Consider the following 26709-nt stretch of genomic DNA (forward strand, 5'->3'; position numbering starts at 1 on the left):
CACAAGTGTTAAGAATTAGACAAGTATGCCGGAGGAGGCAGAAGTTCACTTTACAAAAGCACAAAGTATGCTGTTAGAGGCAACTTTCATTTTCATAAGCAAAATAAAACATTATTAACAAAACAACACCAAAAACACATAAGATTGCATAAAAACCAAAATTATTAACAAGACAACACCAAAAAACCAAGACACACATAAATTAACTTAATTCATGAAGTTATGCCGGAACAGGCATAACTTTATGTCGGAACCGGCATAACTTCAATTTCAAAAACCAAGAACTCTGCCGGACCCGACATATGTTGCCTCAGACAAACACATTCTTCATAAAAATCAGATTATTAAACAAAAACAATAGCAACAACATAAAACAGCTGTTCACAGGCAAAACTTCAAAGATTCAACAAAGAGAAAACCAAAACGCATATCAAAATCAACTAAAACATATTACGACATTCATAATACGACATTCAAAAAACCAAAATATATACATGGGGAACGAAACTAAAGTTCAAAAAATCATATAGACACTGTAACAAAACACTATAATTTTAAATAAAAAAGGATCAATTAAATATAAAAAACGACGAAGACAAAGATATCAATTCAACAAACGACAATTTAACATAAAAACAAATATTGAAACGAGCAACAGATCCAAATTCGTACCTAAATTTTATAACAGATAAGACAGACACAAAACAGAGCAGGAACGAAGAAGCAAAAAAAAAAAAAAGGGCAAATGACGAAATAGAAAGAGTTTTAATGGGGTAAGGGTAATTTCGTCAAAAAACTTTCATTAAACAGGCGGCAAGGACAAAAATTAAAGAAGACGTAAATGAGGGGCAAAATATAAAGACCAGCCCAAAAGAAGGGCACTCCGCGCAAAAAAAAAAAAAAAACAGCTTATAAGTAAAAAAAAAAATAAGTTGGTGTAGCCCAACTTATTGTTTTTGGCCTATAAGCTGTTTTCAGCTTATAAGCTGCTTTAGATAAACTAAGCCAAACGGATCAAATTATTTTTTTGGGCTTATTTTAACACAAAATAGCTTATAAGCTGGTCAGTCAAACACTCTAAAGAACTGAAAACAACTTATAAGCAACTTATAAGCCAATCCAAACAGGCTCAATATCCAAGAGTAAGATTTTATTTTTGTAATGAAAACTTTTGTGAAACCTCAAAAGATCATACGAATGTTTTTTTTTTTCCAGGCATAATACATAAACAAGTCTCCAAATTTGGCCTCAGCCGGCAAGTATGCCCTCCAACTTTGGGTGTGCAGAAGTAGGTGCCTCAACTTGTTTTCACTTTATCAGTTGAACACTCCAACTTACAAAATGATCATCTAGACACCTCCAGAATTTATGTGTCATGTCAGCATTTATGTTTACATGTTCAACTTTATCTAAGGTGAGGTGCCTACTTGTGCACACCCAAAATTGAAAGGCATACTTGTCAGCTGACGCCAAGTTTAATGGCATGTTTATGTATTATGCCTTTTTTTTTCCTTTTGATTAATAGGAGTGTGAGAATGTTTACTTTCTTTCACTCTTTAAAATTACCTAGTTGTGCACCTTATCATCTTTCTTGGTTCAATTGTGTTAACTGTTCAACATGGCAATACCAGATTTTCATTTTGACAAGTTATAATATGTTATTCTAAAGTTTATGATATTCACGAAAGCATAATCCAATTTATAATATATGATTTCTTACTTTCCTTCCTTTTACATGTGTATAATAGCAAAAGCATAGTATAATATAAAGTTAGGAATACCATCTAAGCCATCTGGATGGTTACATTGTTGGCGTATAACTCCATACAACTTTTCAAAACAAGCTTAACGTGCATGATAACCTGGAAATATTATAGAGTGATAACTTGTTAAACCTGATTAAATTGCACCGAATTAACAATAACAAAATTCTTTACACTATCCGCTATGGGTGTCAAATGAGCGGGTTGGACAAGATTTGGGCGGGTTGAGCTAGATTTCAGCAGATCAAAATGGACTGAGTTAATAAATTGGAGGACCTGCCCAAAAGTTACTTGAACTGAAATGGGCTAAAATGTGTGTCATAACCAACCAGACCAATTGCTACTTACTCCCTCCGTCCCAATTTATGTGATATGTTTGACTCGGCATGGAGTTTAAGAAAGAATGAGGACTTTTGAAACTTGTGGTCTAAAACAAGTCATAGATATTTGTGTGACTGTAAATCATTTTATTAAGGGTAAAATTGTAAGTTTTAAGTTAAATTATTTCTAAATATAGAAATGTATCATTCTTTTGTAGACAGCCTAAAAAGGAGAGTGTATCACATAAATTGGGACTAAGGGAGTATAAGTTTTAATTTCTTTGTTCTTTTATAACTTTTTAAGCACCTAATAAAACTAAAAAAAAATCACATTAAACAAAAAAAAAACTTTTTTTGGAAATATTTTGACAAGGTTTCAATGGGTTAATTTGGGCTACATAACGTAAAAATTTTTTTACATTGACAACATATAATCAATGTATGGTTTAATTTTCAGGTGCATGCATCTGCCAATGTAAAAGATGTTGTTCTACAAAGCCATTTTCACAAGAACATTAAATTTGGATTCATGTTAATCATCTTAATGATGGTTGCATTGGCTGTTTCAATATTCACTTTTGTGATACTAACAATAAGAGCTGGAAGAAGGGAATTGTATTTGTGTTCTGCACTTATAAAGCAAATGGAAGCAACTCATCAGGCTGAAAGTATGAGTACGGACCAAAGCACCGCATTTGGTGACGCAAATCATGATGTTAGAGGTTCTCTTGCTGGAATCACTGGATTAATTAGGATGTGTCGCGCCCATGCTTCGCCTGGATCCGAATTGGTGAAGTATTTGAATCGTATGGAATCTCGCATGGACAGTCTTTTAGGTAATATCGTTGTTAGTTAATTAACTCTCCGTGATCAATCGGATTTAACTTATATACTGATGGAAACAGTATCTTGCAGAAATGCAGGGTAAGACTGAGTACAATAGATCCTTATGGTTTGACTTGAGATATATCTTAACATGTTTCTGCAAAACTTGTCTTATTTTCTACGTTACCTATCATATAGAAGGGGAAAAAAAGGGCAGCCGGTGCACAAAACATCCCGCGTTTGCAGGTCCGGGGAAAGGCTGCACCCCAAGGGGTGTGATGTAGACAACTCACCCTAATGTAAGCATTAGTGGCTGCTTCCACGGCTCGAACCCTTGACCTAAGGTCACACAGAGACAACTTTACCGTTGCGCGAAGACACTATCATATAGAGTTTTGTATAAATGATCTTTAGGTTATTGTTGTAGTTAACTCTTTGAGATAATCTAATATAGGTTACTTTGTAACGACTTACAGTCTAGTAATATCGGTGAGAATCTCGCACACAATACGTGTTGGTTCAATTCTCAATGTCCCCTTCCCTTTCCGTCCTCATTCCCTTATATAGAAAAAAACTTAAATAAACTCTAGCACATTTTTGGAATTGGAGGGTTGAAGTGCATTTGAATTGTTGCTAGGGTAGTTAAATTGTCATTACGTATGTGTATTATGTATGCATATAGAGGCACATTCCAGATTTAGGATCACTCTGCTCGGGTAGATATAGTTTATCTTTTTTGTGTGTATATCTGTGTGTGTGTTTTTGAATAAGTTTATTTCACACATACGTATATATGATCGAAGCTGTCGTGTATATGGCTGCGCGAGCACGAACGTATAGCCCTTCTGCCATGCATATAGAGGTTTCCTTTATAATCCTTAATGATATATTCTTGACCTGCTCTAACTGCAGTAACTAGTTCATAAATGAAGCGTATATAATTTCGAAGTTATGAATTTTTTTTCTTCAGCCTTATTAAATAAAATTCTTGACGAAAGCAAGATCATAGAAGGAAAGAAGCAACTTGTGGAAGAAGAATTCAAGATGGATGAGCTACTAGAAGATATTGTCTACCCACTTTACACTAATGGAGTGATGAAGAATGTAGACGTGATACTAGATCCATGTGATGGTTCTGTCGCAAGATTCTCTCGTGTTAAAGGAGATAAGATACAATTACAACGGATCTTGAATAACTTGTTACAAAATGCAGATAAGTTCACCTCAGAGGGGCACATTACTCTTTGTGCTTGGGCTCGAAAACCTAGTTTTGATCAAAGTTCCAATCTTGCTCCGAATACAAGTAATACTAGTACTGGTTGTATGTCATGTTTACGTTTACAGAACGATGAAGCTTCTGTAGAACTGCGAGTCCTGAATAAAGTTCAGCAAGATCCCAAATGTGTAGAGTTCATATTCGAGGTGGATGATACGGGGAAAGGAATTCCTAAAGAGAAACAGAAATCAGTTTTTGAGAATTATGTTCAAGTGAATGATCCAACAACTTCTGTTCATGGATCACAAGCAGGCACTGGCTTAGGTCTCGGGATAACTCAGCCGCTGGTACGTGCATCTTTTAGAGGCAGTGTGTTCTGCTCTTTATAAATGTGCCAATTTCACACACACACACCACTAAAAAAAGGGGAATTAGCTACGAACTTCGTCGCTAATCCGTTGATAAATTGCTCATAGCTAACAAAAAATTTTGATAATCCGTCGCTAAATAGGATCAGTGACAAATTTTCTGTTTAGCTACAAAATTTGTCCGTCGCTAAATAGGTGTTTGAGTCTTAGTCTAGAACCGAAACTCTCTGTATGTGCATTCCATATATGTAATATGGGGTCAATCATATTAAGGACCCTCTAGTTTTATAGATTCTGTAAAAAGCCTGCAAATCTATTATTGTTTCTTTTTTTTTCTTTTTTTCTTTTTCCGTGCCAATCATCTAAGTGATATTTCACATTGACTCATCTAGCCCCCTCTAGTAGTTATAATCATTAAGCCATAACAGTTCTTTTACATATTTTCCAAAGGAAACTGGATATTGACAAGCATTGTACTTCTCAACATTGTCTAGATCTACGTTGCTCTGACTCTTCAGAAATCCCGTTGGGTGGTCGGATCCTTCAAAAATAGTAAATTGAGGATTCGAGACGGCTGCATCAGCATTTTTAGAAATTCCGAGCAACATAGCACTCTAGCTAGTAGCCATTTATTAAATGTGCTGCTTCGGAAAAGAAACACAAAGAGTGATGATAAAAATAGAACAATATTTACAGAATAAAGGTTAAAGAATTTTCCGGTTAACCCCAGGCCAATGGCAGTTCAATTGTTCTTTCTAGCAGGTGCAATATTTCACTATTCCTTAACATCACATTTTGCTTAATAGAGAGTTTAATGAGTTTAATGAAGTTCTTACTTCATCTCTCATGTTACTTTCTTATTTTACGTTCATTTTTTCAGGTTCGGTTAATGGGAGGTGAAATTGGTATTGTCGACAAGAGCATTGGTGAAAAAGGCACTTGCTTTAGATTCAACATTTTCCTCATAGCATGTGATCAACCTCAAGCTCAAAATCAGGAAGCAATTAGTGTTAATTATGCAAGAGAAGATGATTTGGAGTCCCAATTAGGAGGAGGTTATACATCTAGTGACTCCTATTATAGTATCACTAGCCATCAAAAACCAGAAAGTTCCAATGTCATTCTTTTCATTAAGGAGGAAGAAAGATGTCGAGTTCTTCGTGGATTATGATGAATATAATAGGCTTAAAGGTACATGTCGTTAATCGACACGGGAAGTTTTCTCAAACTCTGGAGAAGGTAAAAAGGAATATAATCAACTTTGCATCATACAACTCCTCATCCTCAGGAAAATCGAAGGAAATTCCCCTAAGTGCTTTAGATGGAACAGATAATGATGATAGGGGCAGAGGACTTATAAGATTCATCTTGATTATAATTGACACAAGTGTTGGACTAACTCGAGAAATAAGCCGTGCTATGGCTGATTACCGAAAAGACTTCCCTAAGAATGTGTCCCTTCGAGTTGTTTGGCTTGATAAACCAGGTGTAGACGAGGATAAGCTACCTTCAACTGACATATTCATCGCAAAACCACTACATGGTTCTGATTTATATCGTGCCCTCGAATTTGTACCAGAGTTTAGAGATAAATTTTTACCACCAACCGTCATACAAGAAGAAATGAAGGATGAAACAACTTCAAGAATGAAGATACAACAACCTCTGGTGAATCCACCCTTAGAAGCGAAAAGACAGGATGTTTCTGTTGATGTTAACGGAAGTTCTAGTAATAACTTACCTTTAACAGGAAAGAAAATCTTGGTGGTTGAGGATGATAACATGTTACTTATGATTTGCCTATTCGTGGTTTCTAAGCTTGGTGCAACCACTTACACATGCGGAAATGGTGAAGAAGCTCTAGATCTTGTCTGCAAAGGCCTTAGTGATCAACGAGATATAGGGCCATTCACTCCTTCACCACCATTTGATTATATTATGATGGATTGTCAGGTAAAATTTGATTCGTATTCATTCTTCTAGTTGAAAACTATGTTGCTTGGATCCTCCAAAAACATTGTTGCATCCATATCAGATCCTCCAAAAATGCATAATATTTGGAGGATAAGACATAAGTGTGATGACACCTTGGGAGGACCCGAGAACATAGGTTGGAAAAGAATTTCAGTTGGGATCAACATTTTTATTCAATGTTCACAAATGGCAAGTCCTAAATTTTTGTAGTAAAAAGGAAAAGATTAATTGCTAAGAGCAATAGATTTTGAAGTAAGATAAACTTTTAAAGCATTGAGATTTCATTTGCATACTACTCTTAGAATTCCAACTAGTAGAGCTACTCATTTAAAATGCTGATTGCATAATGGTATTACTATTTATTTACATTATCAGTGTATATAATGCATATCCTTCTTTGTGTCGTTGTTTGGCAGATGGCAGTGATGGATGGATTTGAAGCAACCAAATGCATTAGGGAAGAAGAGGCACATTATGGAATTCGAATTCCCATCATAGCTTTAACAGCACATACAAAGGAAGTGACAGATAAGATTTTTCAAGCTGGAATGGATTATTACATAGAAAAACCGATCAGTGATGCTAAGCTTCTGAAAGCCATAGATTATATCGAGCATAGAAACGTTTAAGAGTATAGAAGGTCTATTTCGTCGAGTTGTTATGTGAGACATGAACTAAGATTTCACATACTTTGTATGTTCTTTCTAAATTTAAGTTAAGCGTCTTGTTTTTACTCCTATGTAAACATTTTTGTGATATGTACAACATGAAACGCATACACAGAGATTTTACTTTTGATTTGGTGTCTACTTTGATTTGTTTTATTGTACTCTGTAGTTGTTACAAGAAGGCTTCTTTGACGTGTTTGCACATTGAATTTTATCACTCAATTGCAGTTAATTATATATATATTCATACCTTATTCACTAAACCATGACGAGTTAATATGCTCCGACTAGTGCAGATAAGTATTTACCCTTTGCGATTCCTATTATTTCTTACTTGCCTACCCCCTCCGTCTCTCTAAACCTACTCCCACCCGAACCCACACCCAAAACGCCCTTCTCCCAATCCCTTCCAACTCCAAGGGAAGTAGTGTCACTCATATCCTCCAAAACACAAGGTAAGAATTCGTGTGTTTTCTTCAATGAAATCCCATTCTTTCTTTCCCCTGTTTGGTGGGTTGAGAGATTGAGAAATTAGGGTTTGTGGGTTGGGCGAATTTGTATGGATGTTTTTGGTATTGTGTTGTTTGTAAAGATTATTGGATGCTAGAACAATGATTCCCAAACATAAGGGAGGGTTTTACAACCCTCCATTGTTGCAAAACTTCAAGGGATAGTTCTATGCCCACAAGTTGCTTGATGAAAGTCCTAAATTAATTGTCATGTGATTTTTGTGAAGTCTTGAGTAGCAAATCAACATGAAACAACATTCTCAACCATAGGGTACTTCCATGAACACTCATAAGTCATTCAACATGATTTTTCATTGTTTTGTAGGATAGTCTTTAATTCATTAAGTTTGTCGTTTTAGGCTAAGTAAAAAAAAAAAAATAGTTAACTTCTTCGTTTTTGAGTTTTGTGTATCATAGTCGGAAGTAAGTGTGTGGTCGTTTCACGACCCCACTGGAGAGTCATTAAAAGCCATGAAAATACCCGAACATCAAGAAAGATGATCATTCATTGCATAAACACAAGGCTTGCAAGAAGTGTGGGGTCGTTTCACGACCCCACTTGGTTTAAAATCTGCTAACGAAGTTAGATGTTTATGTTTTGAATCTCCACAGGTACAATGGTAAACAAAGGCAATGGTAAAATGGACGAGTCAGGCCCGTCACAAGGTTCCAAGAGAAGTAGGGGTGGCAAGAACACCGCCACGAAGAAAGGGGCAACAACTCGCAGTGGAAAGCAACCAGTGGTCCTTGTCCCTCGAGCCTCTTCCCAGAGGCCTCGACCTACCTTTTACGGGACTGGGTTGGCGTAATAATGGTACAAAGAGTTCCCCTTGGCCGATGGATATGTCCATGAACGGCCTGTCAACAGGGTGGCGTTGAAGAAAAATTTCAGGGGAATTTACAATCAAATGGTCGGAATGGGCTGGAGCGCGATATTTGATAACCCAGGGCCGGTAAACATTGACATGGTTCTGGAGCTTTAATCCAACATTATTTTGGCAAGAACAGAGGGTGGCGAGCCTCATTATTCCGTGCAATTGAGGGGTGAATGGGTGTCTTTGACAGCCTCCACTTTGTGTGCACACTTGGGGGTTCCAGACCATCCTGTAGGCCTATTGCTCAAGTTCATAAAAAGGCCTGACTATAAGGCCATTCGGGAAACCTTGTGTGGCCCTGAATCCATGGCGAAGTGGGCAAGATACCGAGAGGATCCAAGGAAGCACAAGACGATGCTAATGGGTGATTTTCTGAAGGAGGAACGAGTGTGGCTGCGACTCCTAAATTACCGCATTATGCCTCTTGACCACTTCACCACTGTGCTGAAAGAGAGAGTGGCAATAGTGTACTTCTTCTTGACTGGGCAGCCGGTCAACATTGGATACTGGATGCTTTAGGATATGATCCGCATCAGAGAAGGCAAATCCCTCAAGCTCAGCTTCGGAAATACACTCACAGCATATCTGAGGAAGTTGGTCCCGCACTTGGAGAGCAAGTCTGACAGGGTGTTTGAATGCTCGGATAATCCCATAGACATCTCTAATGTCAAAGACCCTAAGCAGAGCAAGTTCAACCAGACTCCAGCACAAGAAAGATCGGCTCAATCAACCGTGCTAACACAACTATACAAGATGGCGGTACTCGCTAGTGAGCAGTTTGAGCTAGATATCTCAAGTGTGTTTGCGGAGTGTCCTCATACCACTTAACAAGTATTTCAATCTTAGTAGCTTGTTCATATGCAATTGCTTCATTACTTCTGTGTTCAATTTCTTGATTGTCTGCGCAACAGTTGAGTTATATCTACTCATTGATATACGTGCTTGGGAAAGACGTTGTAATTTGGAGAAGAAGTAATGAGATTGTGATCTGAATATCCCTAGAGTTGGACTAGGATTTGTGACTAGGATAGGAATATACTTAGTTACCGCAATCAATTATATACCGTGCTCTTATTGCATTCTTGATAGGTCAATACCATAGGAATATAGGAGGAGATTTATCTTGAATCGGCGAGTAGTTGTTCGGAAGAATACTACGAGATTAATAATCCGGTTAATTAGCTATTGTGAACAAAGTTGCTAAGGTGTGATACTTGATTGACTCAATAGGATTGATGAACCAACCACGACTCTGGAATACTTCTAAAATCTTGATAATAGCCATTCTTAAGTACGTTCTAAGCACACTTTCTGTTTACGTTATTAGTCAATTACATTACAGCATTCAGTTATAAAAGCATCAACACTTTTATTCTTCACTTGCATAGATAGTAAGCAATAGTTTATTTTCGTGAAATATTGGTCATAAGTCTCTGTGGGTTCGACATCCGATTTTATATAATCACTTTATTACTTGTACGACCACGTACACTTGCGTGTGCATTTGGACGCAACAATACTCAAATATTAGTAAACATACAAGTCTATAGCAAACCACAGATTATTAGTTGGTTCTTCATAGTATATTCATATATTTCTTTTCTCCATCAAATAGGTTCAAGGCATAACCACATATCTTATACCTCACCCACAAATTTAATTGATTGTCCATATTCGGGGTAAACAATTTTACATCATATGAGACAGGCTAAAGGCACACATATGGCAGGTGTTCGTCCTGCAATTTCAAATCTGTACTTTGTGTCCTTGTAGCTTCAAGTTTAGCCTTTTCACTTCTTCAGACAAAACAAACTTTGAAGGATGTCCGGACAACATGAACTCCTCAAACGTTCCTGCAAACAATGGAAAAGATTTAAATTAACTCAAGAATCTTAGACAAATTTGTTAACCATAAAAGGATAATTCTTACTTTGTTAGAGTCGTTGGTTTGGTAAGCCTTCTCCATTTCCCTGCCTAATCCCATCCAAACTTCAGAACCAATCCCATTTGAGGAAGGTAAATTAACCCCTTTTGGCAGAGTAATGTAGGCAACATTCTGTTTCTCTTTATTTCGTGGAATTTCCACTGTTTCTTTTCTCATCTGTGATCCAGTCTGTTCTTCGTTTATCAGCTGTGACTTTGCAAGATCAATGGAAAAGCAACCATCACTGAATTGGTAACTCGGGGTTTGTTGGGCTGGATGCTCAAGTTGATCTTGGAAACTTTCTTCACTAACACTTGCCTCTGTTCCCTTCATGTATATTGTTAGTAATTCCATCAACTCGTGGCATTTATTACCAGTTCCTGTTTTGCTTTGGAGCTGATCAGATGATTTGCTCTGAAAAACTGACTCACAGTGATTTTCAATATCTGCTCCTTTATGTTTAATAGCACAGGAAATGTGAGCATCAAATTCGCAAGAGCTGCAATGGTAAAGCCACCCTTTATAGCTAGGCTTTTTGCATAAGTCACATTCGAAATCATAGGGAGGACAGACTTCTAAGTCCAGTTTATGGCAGTGGGATGTCAGTTCCATTGAAAGAGGTAACGCTAAGCATAGTGTGTGAAAATAACTAGAACATTTTGTACAAGCGTAAGAAAAGCCGGCGATTCCTTTTCCACACCCCTTACATTTGGTGGAGTAATGAATCGAAGAAGAAGAAGGTGTGGCTAGTAGAGTGAGATGATGGATTGGATCCACTAGATGCTGCAAATTCTTGGGCATGTTGAAGCATACATTATGAAGGAAAAATGAGCAGGTTTCACATTGGTAGTAGAATTTACCAGGCAATATAGTGAGTTTACAGCCAGAACAAATTGTATTTCCTTTGGAAGGAAACTTATTGCTGTACACCAATCGATGTCCATGACTAAAATGTTGGAATAGAATCTTGTCCTCTGGTTTTCCTATCATTGGTAACACCTGAAGTTACTTTTATTGCCCCTATAACTAGTACCAAATCCCCTTCTTTTTTCCTCATTAAAGGCGCTCTGTGGCAACAGTTCTGTTTTTTCATGTTGTTTACTTTTTTCTTGGAGGCAACGGAGGTGAAATGTTCAACTCTCTTGTTACAAGAAAAGGCAGCTATCCTAAGTGTATATTCCTAAAATCTTTCATGTTTTGTCTTTCTTGGGGCCATTTTTAATATATTCCAAGGCGCTCCTATGATTATGAGGAAAAGGACATATGAACATGCCTCCTAAATATGCCTTAACAACAAGAGAGTACATACACAATGGAATTCTAGACTGAATCAAATGAATTAAATTTTTTTCTACAACTATGCTTGAATTTGCTGATGAGAGTCAAAAAAAATCTTTTAGATTTATCTTGTAGCAGGATCTAGTCAAAATAATTGAATCTTCTTTTGTTTCAATGACCCTCTTTTCTTGTATATTTAGTACTCACTCCGTCCCAATTTATGCAATATAGTTTGACTACTCACGGAGTTTAACAAAGAAAGGAAAACTTTTGAAATTTGTGATCTAAAATAAGTCATAAATATTTGTGTGGCCCTAAATCATTTCTTTAAGGATAAAAGGGAAGTTTAAAATCAAATTATTTCTAAATATAAAAATATACATCATTCTTTTTGGAATAGACTAAAAAAAAGTTTATCACATAAATTGGAAGAGAGGGAATAATTTTTTCTTTTCAATTTTCCAAACTTTCGAAAAAGAATGAACATTATCAATTTTTTTTTTTTTTTGAACAAGCAACGGAGGAGGGATTGTCTGGGGTAATGAAGGACACAAATTCGGCTCTTACTGTTAAGGAATTAGCTTTACTTCAATGGCAAGAAGTGTTACTTTCAGTGAAGAGCCTCCAAATATAAATGCTTTTAGTAAGTAAGAGAAAAGGAGCCAACATTGTCATTATGACGAATCGTGATTGGCACTTTTTGGCCAGTTTTAGGCATGGAAAATGTTTGCCTATGATATTGCAATCATAATTTCCATCTCGACAAACCAGGGGTTGCAGCAATCAAACGGAAGTACTGCATGTTAATATTTTCTACGGAAAAGGGCCAAAATTGCCCCTGAACTTTGAAAAATAGTTTATTTATGTCTTTCGTTATACTTTGGGGCTATTAATACCCTTACCATTACAGTTTGGAACAAATATACCCTTGTGTTTAACGGAGTGCCACGTGTCAAGCTGACAGTGGCCAACCCATTAAACCCTTATATTTCATCTGGGTCAATTAAAATCGGATCCGACCCAACTAAATTAAATCACCAAACACGTTAATAATATCTCTCTCTATCCAAATAACCCTAAATCAGACCTACGATCTCTCTCACCATACCACTCAATCTTTTTTCTTTTTAATAATGGTGGTGTTCGCACACATCTAGACTATTCCACCATGCCAGTTAAACACTCTTTCTTAGTTTCTTTTTTATCAACTGCTTTCACTAGTATGGATTTCTGGATTAAGGAGCAAAAAATTAAAGATTCTGGTTTAGATCCTTTTATTTCTTTACTTCGTGTCTTGAGATGTCTATGATTTTCCTATCCTTCTTTTCGTGATTGAGATGCAAGAAAAATTTATGTGCGTACTCTTAATTATATGTTGTGGTTCCTTATGATCATAGGCTTATTAAATTTGCACCTTTTTGTTGCAGATTTTCTGATTCAAGTTTTCGTGCAATATATAACTCAATCACTTATTATAGCCCATGACAACTGATGAAGACTTAATGACTGAAATCTGAATGATTAAGATTAAGAGTGCAAATCTAAATTGGCCTGACTAGTGAATTTCAGAGACCGGATGGTTAAACAAAAAAAACGTAGTGGCAGTGGGTTGTATATCAGAGTCTTAATTGACAAATAGTAAGTTATAACGAAAAAGTAACAAGTTTTGCATTCCAGAATAAGAGGTGAGTTTCGAATTCCACAAAGGTAAATGTAGCATGTTTGCTACGAGTTTTGTGCACTTTTGTCATAAATATATAGTTAAAATTAAATTATTAAATTTCAATATCATAATTCTAAAAGTGAACATAGAAAGAGTAGGGATTTCAAAGAACCATTTACACCTAAAAGGGAATACAAAAGGAGTACGGATTTGAAATCCAACTATGCATTAACTTGGGAAAAATTTACAAGGAAGCATCTCCCAACAAGGGCAATCAACCTACTAAAACTACATCTCTATTCCCCACACATCAATTAGGAGGGGAAAATCAAATAGAGAGGTCAAGCCATATGAATAATGGAAAGCCCCCAATGCTTTGGTTTAGGAGTAAAAGCGCAACACGTGATGTGTGAGTTGTTAGGCACATGTCACAGATTTGAATCCTGCCGCAGACAAAAGCCTGGTATGTAAGTGGACAATGATAAGAGGAGCAGATTATTATCTACCGGGTTCGACTGGGTTGTTAGGCACATGTCACAGATTTGAATCCTGCCGCAGACAAAAGCCTGGTATGTAAGTGGACAATGATAAGAGGAGCAGATTATTATCTACCGAGTTTCGAACCGTCCGCCACTAGTCCTCAGGGATTTCTCGGTTATCAAAAAAGAAAACTAGCAAAAACTTACAACCAAACATGTAATTCCTAGTTCTTCTATGCCAACCCTTGATTCCTCCCTACAAATTTGTGAAAACTAAACCTATATGATTAACATGATGTTCACTGTGGGGCATGAAGTTGAGTTAAGACCAAAAAAGAAAAAGGAAAACTCATGTACAAATGGTAAAGTGCACGTCTCAATGTGCTAAATCCACACTTGCAGTGCCAATACTTGCCTTGTCGGCCACACGTACATTGTAAAGCTCATAAACTCTGGCACGGTTCTCTGCCCACCATTGTTCTGCCTGTTTTTCGCTAAACCGCTTCCGACTGCAAGTTTTGACATACATTAGCCTTGATTCCATCCAAAAACAATAATTATATGATTTCATTGTATAATTATTGTATAGTGAAGTTTTGGAAATCTTGACAAGTAAAAAGAGGTCTATATCACAAACAGCAAATAAGCATAAATTTAATAGGCGACTCCGGGATGACTGGAAGAGATCAAAGCACGAGCAAGATCTAGTTCACATGCTCAAACGTGTTTTCCTTTAATGTACACATAGAAGACAGAGAGAAGTTGGCAGCTGATAGTCAGCAGCCAGAACACTACTAAAAAAAATAAAAAAAATAAAAAAAAGAGGAATTAGCGACGGACAAATCCTGTAGCTAAACAGCAAAATCCGTCACTAATCCTAATTAGCGACAGATTATCAAAAAATTATGTAAGCAACGAGCAATTTAGCAACAGATTAGCGACGAAGTTCGTAGTTTATTTCATTTTTTTGGGAGTGGATAGAGTAATAACAGGAGATCATTACTAGAAGAATAATGCAGAAAGGCAGAAAGTCGAACACTCTAACGATTTAAGTTGACTGTTTACCTGAAGCGAACCCTTTTAAGATCTTTGACGCCTCCAGGTAGGGAGGTAAGAGTAATATATACACCTGGCTCATCTTGCTCAACCCATTCACTCTCATTACGAGAATCGCATTCTTTAGTTCTGCTCCCATTTTTTGTTGGTACCTCTTGATTCCCTTGTCTACTGTGAACAACACTGCGATTACTGCCATTGCTTGATCCATTATAAAGCAACTGGCTGTTAGATATACTTGACTCCAATTCTTGATGAGTAAGTTGACTGTGAACTTGGTCAACACAGCCGTTAGGTATATCACCGGATGTAATATTGGATTCGGAGGAAGCTGATTTAGGAGATTTGATGTTTCGGGCAGGACCTACAGCCATTTCCTTCAGCTATAAAAAATAAAGACCACAGTACAGAATATCAGGACAAGAAACTAACGAAACTGAAACATGAACAGCAGCACAAAATTGTTCATACATATGCACAACTTTGACACAACATAAAAGTCTAATGGTAAAAATGAGTCTTAACTTACCTGAGAAGTAAGTGACTTGATCACTTCTTTTGCTGCTTTGCTTTTGGCAGTCTCCTCTCCCGCAATTGCTATTGCCTCCTTCAGCTGCTTACTAGTTCTTTCCAGTTCTACCTCTTGAAGTTGAGCCTTGTGTGTAAGAGTTTCCACCTATGATAAAGATGGTCAAGTGCTAAAAAGGGAAAAAAATAAATAGTAGCTTTACGAGTTGGGGTAGACTTGCATTTTTTACTGTAACCTATTGCATTTCATATGAAGATAAAGCCTCGCAATTTACACAGACAGCCTATTCATTCCTCCGGACAAAACAAAAAGCAAAAAGGAAAGAGAAAAGCAGAAAAGTAGTTAAGAGGAATCTTTTTAATAAAGAATTACCGAATTTGGGATAAAACAAATGGGTAATATTCCTATTTCAAATGACGTGTCTGAGAAATCATCTAGCATCTTAATGCAGGATGTTGCACTATCTTCAATTCCCCCAAATAGGCGTAAGAAAAATGTCCCCCAAACAAATTAATAATTTTGATTGTATAGTTATTAGGCATAGCTGAAAACATGCAACTCAACAATCCTTCACCGCTATTGGCATTATCAAAGACACCTACTTGCCAAGTACACAGATCTTGAGTATGGCATTCATTCTACCATAAGACTGTAAGAAGCCTCTATGACAGATTCATTTTCCTCGATGACATAAAATTTGCAGAATAACAGCCTCTATACCTTCACAAGGTAGGGGTAAGGTATGCATACACACCACCCTCTCCAGATCTCAATTGTGGGCTTACACCAGGTATATTGTTGTTGCCATAAAATCTGCAGAATAGTGTCTATGGGGTGACACTGGTTCTAAGAAGCATAGACCTAGTGTTGGACAAGGAACAACAAACACACAGTAGTACCATTCTTTTCCCTAAAATAGTATTAAATAAAATAAATTCACAGCATGCTATTTGACATTCTATTGCAAATACTTCGAATTATTTTCTAGATGGAGTAAAAATCAGATTGATTGTCTGTCCTTTAGAGTAGATTTTGGGCTATTCAGATATATTACAAAACAGCAACCAGAGTACATGACGACAGTACCTCCACCAGGAACCCAAAGTAGTGTCCTTGAAGTGGGAAAATAATTGAAATCTCAGTACAAGATACATAGTACAGATAATAGATATGATTGCACTATCACCTTATCAACACTCTTACTACTTATCTGGTCAAATTAATATTTTACTTGTTTATGCACTTGGATAAGTTTTTCACCCTAAACAAAAAGATCAGGTGTAAATTGCCTCTGTTAATCATCAAGTACTTAACTGTGTTATACACACCATTGAGTGTCTAAAAGCCCAATGATACTTTTCTTAACCAAAATCTTGCATTTTGGACACATCGTAGCATTAAAAGTTGGCACAAACATTAAACTCATACACAAGCTTATATCTCGGTTTTCCAACCACCAACTAGATAATGCAGCTTAATATTTTTCACGATACTATAAACACTTTGGTACTTTATATTTTTGACAGGCCAAATCAGTAAACAAGTATAAAAACATATAGAGAAGTGAAGAAACTGCATCAGAAGGAGATGGCTGCATAGTAGATAAATAGCGTACCTGTGCTCTTAATTTAGCAACCTCTTGACTAAGACTTTCGTTTGTCCTTTTAGCATCATCCACAACAATCCTTGGAGATGTAAGTCCACCCAGTGTCGGAGTTGGAGTAGTAGAACGAGGTGGACTGGGCCGTCTAGATGTTGGTGATGTTGCTCGAGAAACAATCCTTGAACCGGGAACTGAAGCAGAGAAGAACTTCTTGGACGAGGCAAACACTTGATTTGATTTGGAGCTATTGAGAGCTCCCAATTGCGAGGTACTACTGGGAATAGGTGACACACGACTGCTGTTGAATTCAAACTTTTTCTTCTGTTTGGAAGAGCGGGTTTCAACTTGTTTGAAGGATTCCATCGAAGAAAATCTAGTAAGATGAGGTCGAGACTTTATATCCAACTTAGTACTTTTGTCTATGGCATCAGTTAACCCCTGGTTCAGGCTTCCTCTTCGACTCATGGAAGCCTCAGGTGAAGCATCGGTTTCAATAGCTTTTCTCAATTTATTACAACAATTATCACAGACACGATAAGGTTTATTGGGATTTGGTGCCATTGATGTCCTCAGTGATTTCTTGCTGCTACATGAATGACAAAAGACAAGACCACAGTTATAACAGTTGTGGCGCTTCCTTTTAAAATTAAAAGGAAGACGGCAGCCAGAACACATGGATTGGTCAACCCCTGACGCCCATTTATGAAGGCAAATAGCTGCAGTAAAATTAGTACCACACGCAATACTTTTGACTTGCTTGTCTTTTAAAGCTTCCACTAAGGTGGGAGAATTTCTGTCATCTGTATTACCATGACCCAATCTTCCATTTGCTCCCTTTCCCCATGTGTAAACTTCAGTTCGGGAAGTCAATACAGCAACATGGTACGCACCACATGCTATCTCCTCCACAAAGCTCTTTGAAATTTTTCCTTCAACACGACAAGGAAGCTTCCCATCAGCTTGAGGATGACCTAATTGGCCATATACAGGACTTCCCATTGTATATACATGACCTGAAGTGGTTAGAGCAACTGTCAAGCTGTGTCCACAAGTAACCTGGCAAAAGTTGGGTTCAACAAGAGCTGCAACACAAGTAGGAACAAGTTTTGACTCCTTGTCACCGTGCCCAAGTCGACCTTTATCACCATCTCCCCAAGTAAAAAGTTTCCCTGAAGAACAATTGCTTGAACTAGAGTTTCCCACCATGACTTCAACAACTGCAGCAGTATGCCAAACCCCACAAGCTGCTCGAACTGTTCGGAGCCCCTTCAGAGATTCCACTTCCCTAGGTTTTGAAATACTCCTTTTATCTCCATGACCAAGAACTCCGAAAGTTCCATCCCCGAAAGTAAACAATTGGCCAGCAGAGGTCACAACAGCGGTATGCCAGGGACCACAGGAGATATAAGAAACATGTATGCCCTCTAAAGGTCCATTTACTCTTTTGGGGACCCAATGACTAACCTCATTCCCATGCCCAAGTAGACCAAAATCACCGGCACCCCATGTGTACAATTCACCAGAAAGTGTTACAGCACAGGAATGATTTTCACCACAAGCAACAAGCTCAATGTTTATATGGCTGAGGGAATCTATAAGCTTTGGATGCAAAACATCAGAATCGACACCATGCCCAAGCCTGCCTCCTGATTCCTCACCCCAGGAGAAAATCTCACCCTGCTTTGTAACTAGTGCTGCGTGTTTTCCACTGCAAGCTAAATTTTGGACATCCAGTACAACTGCAGACTCTAAAGCTTTGGGTAATAAAGAATCTACTTTGACACCATTACAACTGTCAATCCTATGAGGTCCACCACCTAGGACACCATCACCAGTCCCTTCACCCCACATAAAAACATCTCCTAATGCATCACCATCATCATGACCAGAACCTTGACTTGATGAGCTAACAGCACTTGAAAGGCTTACTCTAAAGTTATCCATACCCACTGCCTTCATCTGACCATTAATGCCATCTGAACCTCCAGAAGATAAAGAATGAATAGAAGCACTAGCAGAATCTGAAGGGAAAAAGGCCTTGGGAGGTACAGCGTATAGAATTGCATCAGAAAAGGCCTTATTTACACCATTTTTAGGTGGGCTTCCATATGGACTATGAAGGCGAAGTTGATCACCACCATCCTGATGGAAATACAGGATGTTATTCAACAACTTAGAGCAGATTGAAATTATATATTTTCAACCTGAGTATTGACAAACATATAGTCTCATCTGCATATGCATAGTTAGGTGTGTGGGGTGGAATGTACCTTCTGTGAACTATCACCACTACCAAAAGGAGAATGCAGAGGGGAGCTTCTCCGCGTATATGTTCTGGGACTAGTGGCACCAGAAGGAATTCCATCGCTCCTCGAATCTGTTCTCCATTTTCGCTGGTGCCCACGTGAAATTAAAGCCTTTAAACCACTAAACCATACCTCTGCTTCATCTTTATCTTTGCATATCTAAGACATAAGATTGAAGAGCAAGGTGAGAGAGTTGGTTGCTGTAACCAGTTTCAAATGACAATGGAATAAGATGGAATTGCATGAACTACATACAAAACTTTCCCTCTAAAAAGAAAAAGAAAAAACAGCTATTACTAATGAAACTCTTACCAAATCTAGTGATCTATCATTATATATGAGAGAAAATGATTGGTACTCCTTCTCAGGTCGTGGGTGCCTTTGGAATATTGGCTGGAAAAGAGCAGAAGCAGTGCTTATTAATCAGACTTACCAATAAAGACTTCATATAGGTGGTTGCACGAGTCCGAAAACCATGTCCAATAAGAACTAGAAATTACTAAATAAAAAAGAAAAAGACATTGACTCCAAAATTCACATCATCAATGTATGTACCTATGTAAACAAGACAAAAGAAATCATTAATCAACTACAAGGCGAACAAAATCAAACCAATGAGAGCTAGTATAGCATGGACTTTAACCGAGAGTGCTCATTTATGTAACAAGACCACCTAGTTTCAACATGAAAACAAACATGCAAATTCAGCAATACTTCCTCAGAATGAGGTATATAACATTTGAAAAGAAATCAAGAGTGCAATTCTAGCATAGTTTTTGGTGCAACATGCAAGATGTAAAGGATGAAGACAGAATGCTAGATTCCATTAGTTCTTTGCAGGTTTATTGATCTTCCGCAAGGAAGCCTTTCTGTTTGTTTTTCAATAAGAGGTTCCCACATTATGTATCTGCAAGCACCATCGTAGTGCTTTCCTTTAGTATCAATAAAATTTTGTTTACCAGTCCAAGGGAAAAAAGAATATACATACGCGTAACCGATGTTTACTTATTGAGGACGCGGGTACACATATGGAAGAGATAGAGAAATGAAGACAAAACGATTATCATATATTTATTGATTAACCATGATATAAAAACAAAAATTCCTTTAGTAGAAGACGTTTGATCCCTATCCATCCTCCAATTTTTATTTTCTCTTAATTGTCTTTTAAAAGACTAAAAATATATTGACACAATCTTTCCAAAAGAAGATAAAGAAGCTATTCTTAGACACATTTGTGGACGCTAACGACACAGCTCCAAAACATTGATTAAAATTATGTATCAAATTTATCATTCAGGTTGCTTATCTGGCTAGATCTCACTAATTCAATGCAGATTAGTTTACAGTCCTCTCCAAGTAACTCCTAGTCTATTACCTTCTTTCTTTCTGTTCACCAATGAAAAGAGAGAAGGGATTGCTTTGCCAAGCAACAGAATTACATTCACTGAAACAGAAGCTCATGGGCCAAGAAAAGATGCAAACTAATTACAGAGCTATGATGACTTCTAAATTTATTTGTCATCGACTGTGGTTAACATCTGAAAGGTGAAAGCCACTAATACCCATATATTTAACCATACAAATCTCTAGTGAAATGAGTGAGCATACATAATAAGTCATCTGACCTTTCACCATATAAGTTCTTCGATCTCCATTTAAAACCACACAAAGAGATATACGAAGAAGGATAAATTTGTAGACTAGAATCTAATAAAAACATGTCAAAAAGTTTGTAGAAAGGAGATTAGCTACTTCAGCGGAGAAAACTTACAGTGCGCTGTCCGGATATTATTCTTGACACATGACTTAGCTTAAGGTGCTTCTCCTCTTTACCTGAAAACCATATCAGAGCAGACTCATCCTGAAACATAATGACAAATTTCTTTTTTAGACTCCAAGCATTACCTTCAATTAAGACTAAGTTCCAAGGAGAACAGTAGTTAAGTTAGCTGCAATACAGTGAAGCAATACATGGAAATTTTGGAGTAAATTCCTACCTCAATAATGAAAGGTAAATTGAAACAATCGATATACATACAGCAAGCTTGGGACTATTTTATGTCAATAACAGTTTATTTATAAGCAAAGTCATCAACAATGACAAATAAGGTAGTGGCCATCCCTCAAAGGCTTTAGGTTTAAACCCCAAAAGTTAGAGACATGAGCTCAAATGTTGGCACTATTTGGGACAAGGAAACAAAGAACAAAATACCTGGAATGAAGCTCACGTGTGTATTTTAACAGCAGTCAAAAACACCACTTCACCATGGTTACATGATAGCATGGAATACGAACAAAGAACTTTGACATGGATACCTTTAATGAGTGTTGTCTATCCACTGAGCATGAATGATCAATATTGAAGTTCTGGAATTCTCTATGATGTGATCAGGCAAGCATTTGAAAGAGAACTCAGACTTCCAATTTTTGGTGAACTCTAATTTTCTGATTTATTACCATGAAACAGAGCTACTATTTTTGCTTCTTTTTAGCGTATGGCAGTTGGTATACCATTTATTACTTTCAAATTAGCACAGAGATTGAAGGACCTATATTCCTTTATGTTTACTTTGCAAGTTTCACAATAAACATTCACCTTGTGGTATTATTTACATCATCTAAAGGATACTACTTCAGTCTGAGATACACGCATGCAAAAACTGAAGACAGAGTAACAAAAAGGAACAAATTGCAATCATGATAGTAAACATCTTTTACTTTTCTGCAAACATCTTCTACTAGTAAATATTACCAGTCACTAATCAGAACTGAAACAAGTGTTGAGGATGAAATATCTACACGCCGACAACACACAAACTTCAACAGCGCTGTAAAATCAAGGAGAAAGATTGAGGGCAATGTCCTAAGTTGCTTCATTAAGATACCAAAGTCATGGTAAGCCTACACTTCCAACTTTGGAGGATGCGGATGTCCTCCTATAGGTGCTTCCTCACATCCAGTGCTACGTCCTGGAACCCTCAGTATGGAAAACTCTATCTCAGTCTCACGAATAAATGATAGGGATTCTTGTAAAAACGTCTAGATGCGGGGTCTCACCAAACAAATCTAAGTGCAGGATTTCAATGCTAAGAAAAGCAAAAGAAATGTAAGAAAAAGGTAAGGAAAAGAAAGAAATGAAGCTTACATTTGCCAGCCGAAAGGGACAAAACTTTGGCTTTCCCCTTCTTCCATACTTCAGTAAACATGCCCCCTTTTTTAGAGCGGTTATTGCCTGAGACAAATCAAATGATAGGAACTTGAAGTTAATATAGGACATTAAACTCATGCTACATATGCAAAGAGAGAAGAACTAATATTAAAAAGCTCGCAAACAGTTAAGACTTCTGAACTAGGATAAGGAAGGAAATACAACAAGACAGATCTGAATGCCTCTTTCAACTATGCTTTTGTGCAAAACCCAACCCTTAAGTGGTTCTCTAGAAAACCGTTTGGTTCTTTTATAGCACATAGTCCTGGCGAAAGTTACCTTACATAAAGTACTTCTGGATTTGTTTATGTAATCCACTACCAGCAGGTAACATATTGTTTCTCTTTACCTACTTCTCCCTGAGATCTCTAGCTTTAAGCTGAACATCTATGCAGAAGCAACAAAGTGTTATACAAGTAAAGACCCTACTTCGTCTTGATCTATATCTTAGTTCCTTTTCCACTTATTCTACTCCAAGCAATAGGAATATCATCATCTGAATCATTACCAAAGAAAATGACCTGAGAGAGAAATTGGGAAGCTAGAGGTGAAAAGTTGCTCCTTGAAGTTTTAAGTTGGAAAATAATCAAATAAATCTACATTTAGATAAGCATGTGATATTTATACAAATAGAAGAGAAGGAAGGAGCAGTACAGTGATCCATTACATGTAGTGAAGGAAGCATAGTATTGAGAACTGGTTGAATCAAGTCACTTATAAAAGTTAACCTTTTTAAAATTGTTAGATTACAACTAGAGTCATTGAATCATTTGAAACAAATAATTAAAGACCAGAGGACTACACTTCATTTAGGCAAAAGCCATTTAGTCTGCTTAAGATTTAAATGTCAGTAGAGAATTTAAAGAACCTCTAGAGTATGAGAAATCAAACTATTGAGGTTTGAATGAAATATGTCCAAATGGAGCGAAGTGAATATTAAGGATTCATATAGCAGGCCCAAACTAGTTTGTGACTAAGGTGTAGTTCTTATTTGTTGGTGTAGTGGTAGCTCCTTTCCTCTCCAACTTTGTGGATAAAATGAGCATTCTAGACCTAAGATTATCCCTAGCAATCAGCAAATCTTACAGGGTAAACCCAACATAATTTTATTCATTTGCTTCCATGTATAACGAGAAAATAGTCGCTATCTAAGACTCGATAGAATCTAACAGGCATTTGGTTATAGCTTTCAATTCTCCAAAAGCAATACTCAGCATAATTTTGCAGCAATCCTTCTATTATTTGTACTAATTATAATGTGTAATAAGAAAAAAAAAAGTATTAACAAGCAATGATGAACCAAAAAACCGTGTATTAACAAGGACAAGAGCATCTGAAATGAAAAATACCCTTAAAGTCAGGCACCTCTTTAAAGTAAGGTGCATTATTAACAAAATCATTTTTTAACATTAAGAATCTGATAGATTATGGGTGTGTTTGGATATGGATCCAATTTTCTCATGTTTGGTTGGTCAAAATGTCGTGGAAAACATTCTCTAGGAAAACAAATTCCTTAAAAATGAGAAAATGACTTCCCTAATGAAAGTAGGGAAAACAAGTTCCATAAGTGACATTTCAAGTCCATTGTCTCCTTCTCACAAACCCAATGTCCCCTATCTCCACCCCTTGACCACCCTGCCACCCCCAACCCCCACTCCCCACCCCATCCCACCCCCATAGTGTTTTGCTAGATTACATATAAATGCTCTTGGGATAATATCTTTTGCTAACCTACCCAACACTAGAAAATAAGTAAGAAACCAACTTATTTTTGAAAAAAAAAAACATTTTCTTTCATACCAAAACACCCTAAATGGTAAGAATTTCTACCAGTTATGAATTTAAAGTTTCCTTTCACCAAAACTGTGTGTGTAAACTAATTATTAAAATCAAATTCTTCGTTTTGATGTTGCACAAATTCAGCTTTGGGAAATTACACAAACTGAATTAGACAAATTCTAGTTTCAATAGCGAGAGAAAACTTGCTAATGAAACAAAACTAATACTTGTTTAAATAACATCATTCACTAAGATTTCTATTTAACCAGTGGAAGCACAGGAGAACTTTCTTTGCTGATATTATTGCCAGTATGTGATACTAGGTCATTCATATCATTACTATACCTTCCCTATTCTTTGATTCTTCGTCCCCGCAGTAAATAAGAGAGAAAATCGAATTTAATTCTTCGTTATTACAAAAACTTGACAAAAATAAAAAAATAAAAAATAGGAAGTTCTTCTATAAAGGGGCAAGGCATTACTGGAAACAAATCTTCCAAATCCAATAACTTCTTTTAACATTAAACATGCATATCCAGCTCAATACAAATAACCAATATGACAATAAATGCATATTCAACAAACAATGCAGTAAATTATTCTCCATATAACAATGAATGAATAGGTTAAAAAAAACCTGAATTATTACCGTTTTAGGAGTTTCATACTTTAACTATTGGGCGTTCACAGAAGCCCTGAACTACCATGAACTCATATAATAATAACACCTGGAGGATTATGACATACTAAGTGAACATCACGCTCCAAAAGTACCTACAAAGAATTCCAAGTGGTAGTACACGTGGAAAAAAATTGAGTGTATAGGCTAAAAAAACCTAAACTATCATCGTTTTGCGAGTATCATACCTAAACTATTGGGTGTCACAAAATAGTGATAGTTTAGGTGTATTTTAACCTATTCACTCTATAACATTACCGAATCTGTAATTTTTGCTCAGCACTTAAAAAGATGAAGGGAGTTTCAATCAACCTAAGTTGCCAGATATACTAATTATTAAAACCTTAAGGGCATCCTCCAATTTTGTCAATGAAGAAATAGTAGTAACAACAACAACATACTCAGTTTAATCCCACAAAGCGGGGTCTGGGGAGAGTAGAATGTACGTAGACCTTACCCCTACCTTAGAGGTAGAGAAGTTGTATCATACAGACCCTCGGCTCGAGGAAAAACAGTTCAAAGCAGTTCGGAAAAGGAAATAACGGCAATCAAGAAGCCATGGCAAAATATGATTGAAAGAGTGACAAAGCATTCTGAACAATAACTCCAACAAAATAGTACCATAAACAAAGTACAACACATATAGTAGTAATAAGCAATATAGTTGCAAGAATGAGACAGTTATTTTTACCTGTTCAATATCCCTTTCAACTAGTCCACTAGCTCTATTAACATCTGAATTCATTCTACCAGTCATAAACATCAAAAAATTGCACTTCCAAATTTACCCCTAACACTAAACCATAATATCCAAAAACCCCATTTTTACCTCCAAATCTTTCCATTCATTCATCAAATTTCACCAATTCTTTCAACCCCAAAAATTCAATCTTTCCAAAACAGTTCACCAAATTCATCAATCCACCTCAAAACTAAAACTTTAAAGAACTGAACTGCAGTAAATGCAACACCTTTTTAGGAATTTGTAATAGTAACAGTATAGTATTAAATGCTGAAAATCACAACCCCACAAAAAAAAGATTGTAAATTTAAAATGGGGTTTTTGGGTATAGTAAATTTCAACAAGAAAAATGAAAAAGAAACAAACCCATACAGCTAAAAACTACAAATTTTGCTTCTTTTTGGGAATTTGTAGTAACAGTATATTAAATGAGCAAACCCCACATTTCAACCCAACAAAAAAAAAAACTGTAAATATAAAATGGGTTTTTGGGTATTGTTAATTTCACTAAGAAAAATAAAAAAGAAAGAACCCCATATAGCTAAAAACTACAAATTTTCCTTCTTTTTGAGAATTTGTAGTAACACTATATATTACAAAAAAAAAAACTATAAATTTAAAATGGGTTTTTGGGTATTGTTACTTTCAACAAATAAAATGAAAAAGAAAGAACCCCAAATAGCTGAATTTACAAATTTTGCCTTTTTTTTGGTTCTTGAAGAAAATGGAGTGACAATGAGTGTTTAAGGTTTACTGATTTTGATGATTTAGAGAGAGAAAGATTGATCAGGTAAAAAGTGAACAAGTAGAATGTAGCTAGCTGCTATATTAGGGGAATCAGATTGATCTAATGGAAACACACACACACACATAGACAGTGTTGTTGCAGATGAGAGAGAAAGGAAAGGTACTGAAGAGAGAGAGTGGAGTGTGGATTTTTAT

At 36.6% G+C, this 26709-nt stretch overlaps 4 protein-coding genes and 1 long non-coding RNA gene across 5 annotated transcripts; 3 read left to right on the top strand and 2 right to left on the bottom strand.

Moving 5' to 3' along the window:
* Nucleotides 1–2630: 2630 nt before the first annotated feature.
* LOC132601981 (histidine kinase CKI1-like) lies at nucleotides 2631–5663 on the top strand. The gene is made up of 3 exons (XM_060315020.1): nucleotides 2631–2919; nucleotides 3879–4471; nucleotides 5373–5663. The coding sequence occupies exons 1-3, from the start codon at nucleotides 2631–2633 to the stop codon at nucleotides 5661–5663; spliced, it is 1173 nt and encodes a 390-aa protein (XP_060171003.1).
* Nucleotides 5663–6475, top strand: LOC132601982 (histidine kinase CKI1-like). Its single transcript, XM_060315021.1, has one exon. It carries the CDS (start codon nucleotides 5663–5665, stop codon nucleotides 6473–6475), a length of 813 nt encoding a protein of 270 aa, XP_060171004.1.
* A 399-nt stretch (nucleotides 6476–6874) lies between these two features.
* On the top strand, nucleotides 6875–9513 carry LOC132602691 (uncharacterized). Its single transcript, XR_009567863.1, has 2 exons — nucleotides 6875–7589; nucleotides 8256–9513. It is a non-coding gene; the product is annotated as an uncharacterized LOC132602691 (long non-coding RNA).
* Nucleotides 9514–10264: 751 nt separating this feature from the next.
* On the bottom strand, nucleotides 10265–11432 carry LOC132601983 (uncharacterized). The gene is made up of 2 exons (XM_060315022.1): nucleotides 10517–11432; nucleotides 10265–10371 (listed from the first exon to the last, which is right to left on the bottom strand). The coding sequence occupies exons 1-2, from the start codon at nucleotides 11430–11432 to the stop codon at nucleotides 10265–10267; spliced, it is 1023 nt and encodes a 340-aa protein (XP_060171005.1).
* A 2160-nt stretch (nucleotides 11433–13592) lies between these two features.
* On the bottom strand, nucleotides 13593–26709 carry LOC132604549 (PH, RCC1 and FYVE domains-containing protein 1-like). The gene is made up of 9 exons (XM_060318100.1): nucleotides 25717–26709; nucleotides 22505–22591; nucleotides 21131–21220; nucleotides 19669–19749; nucleotides 19321–19515; nucleotides 17063–19192; nucleotides 15448–15594; nucleotides 14928–15301; nucleotides 13593–14371 (listed from the first exon to the last, which is right to left on the bottom strand). Exons 1-9 carry the CDS (start codon nucleotides 25786–25788, stop codon nucleotides 14239–14241), a joined length of 3309 nt encoding a protein of 1102 aa, XP_060174083.1. The 5' UTR covers nucleotides 25789–26709; the 3' UTR covers nucleotides 13593–14238.

This window comes from Lycium barbarum, chromosome 7 (assembly GCF_019175385.1).
Source record: "Lycium barbarum isolate Lr01 chromosome 7, ASM1917538v2, whole genome shotgun sequence".
NCBI lineage: Eukaryota > Viridiplantae > Streptophyta > Magnoliopsida > Solanales > Solanaceae > Lycium > Lycium barbarum.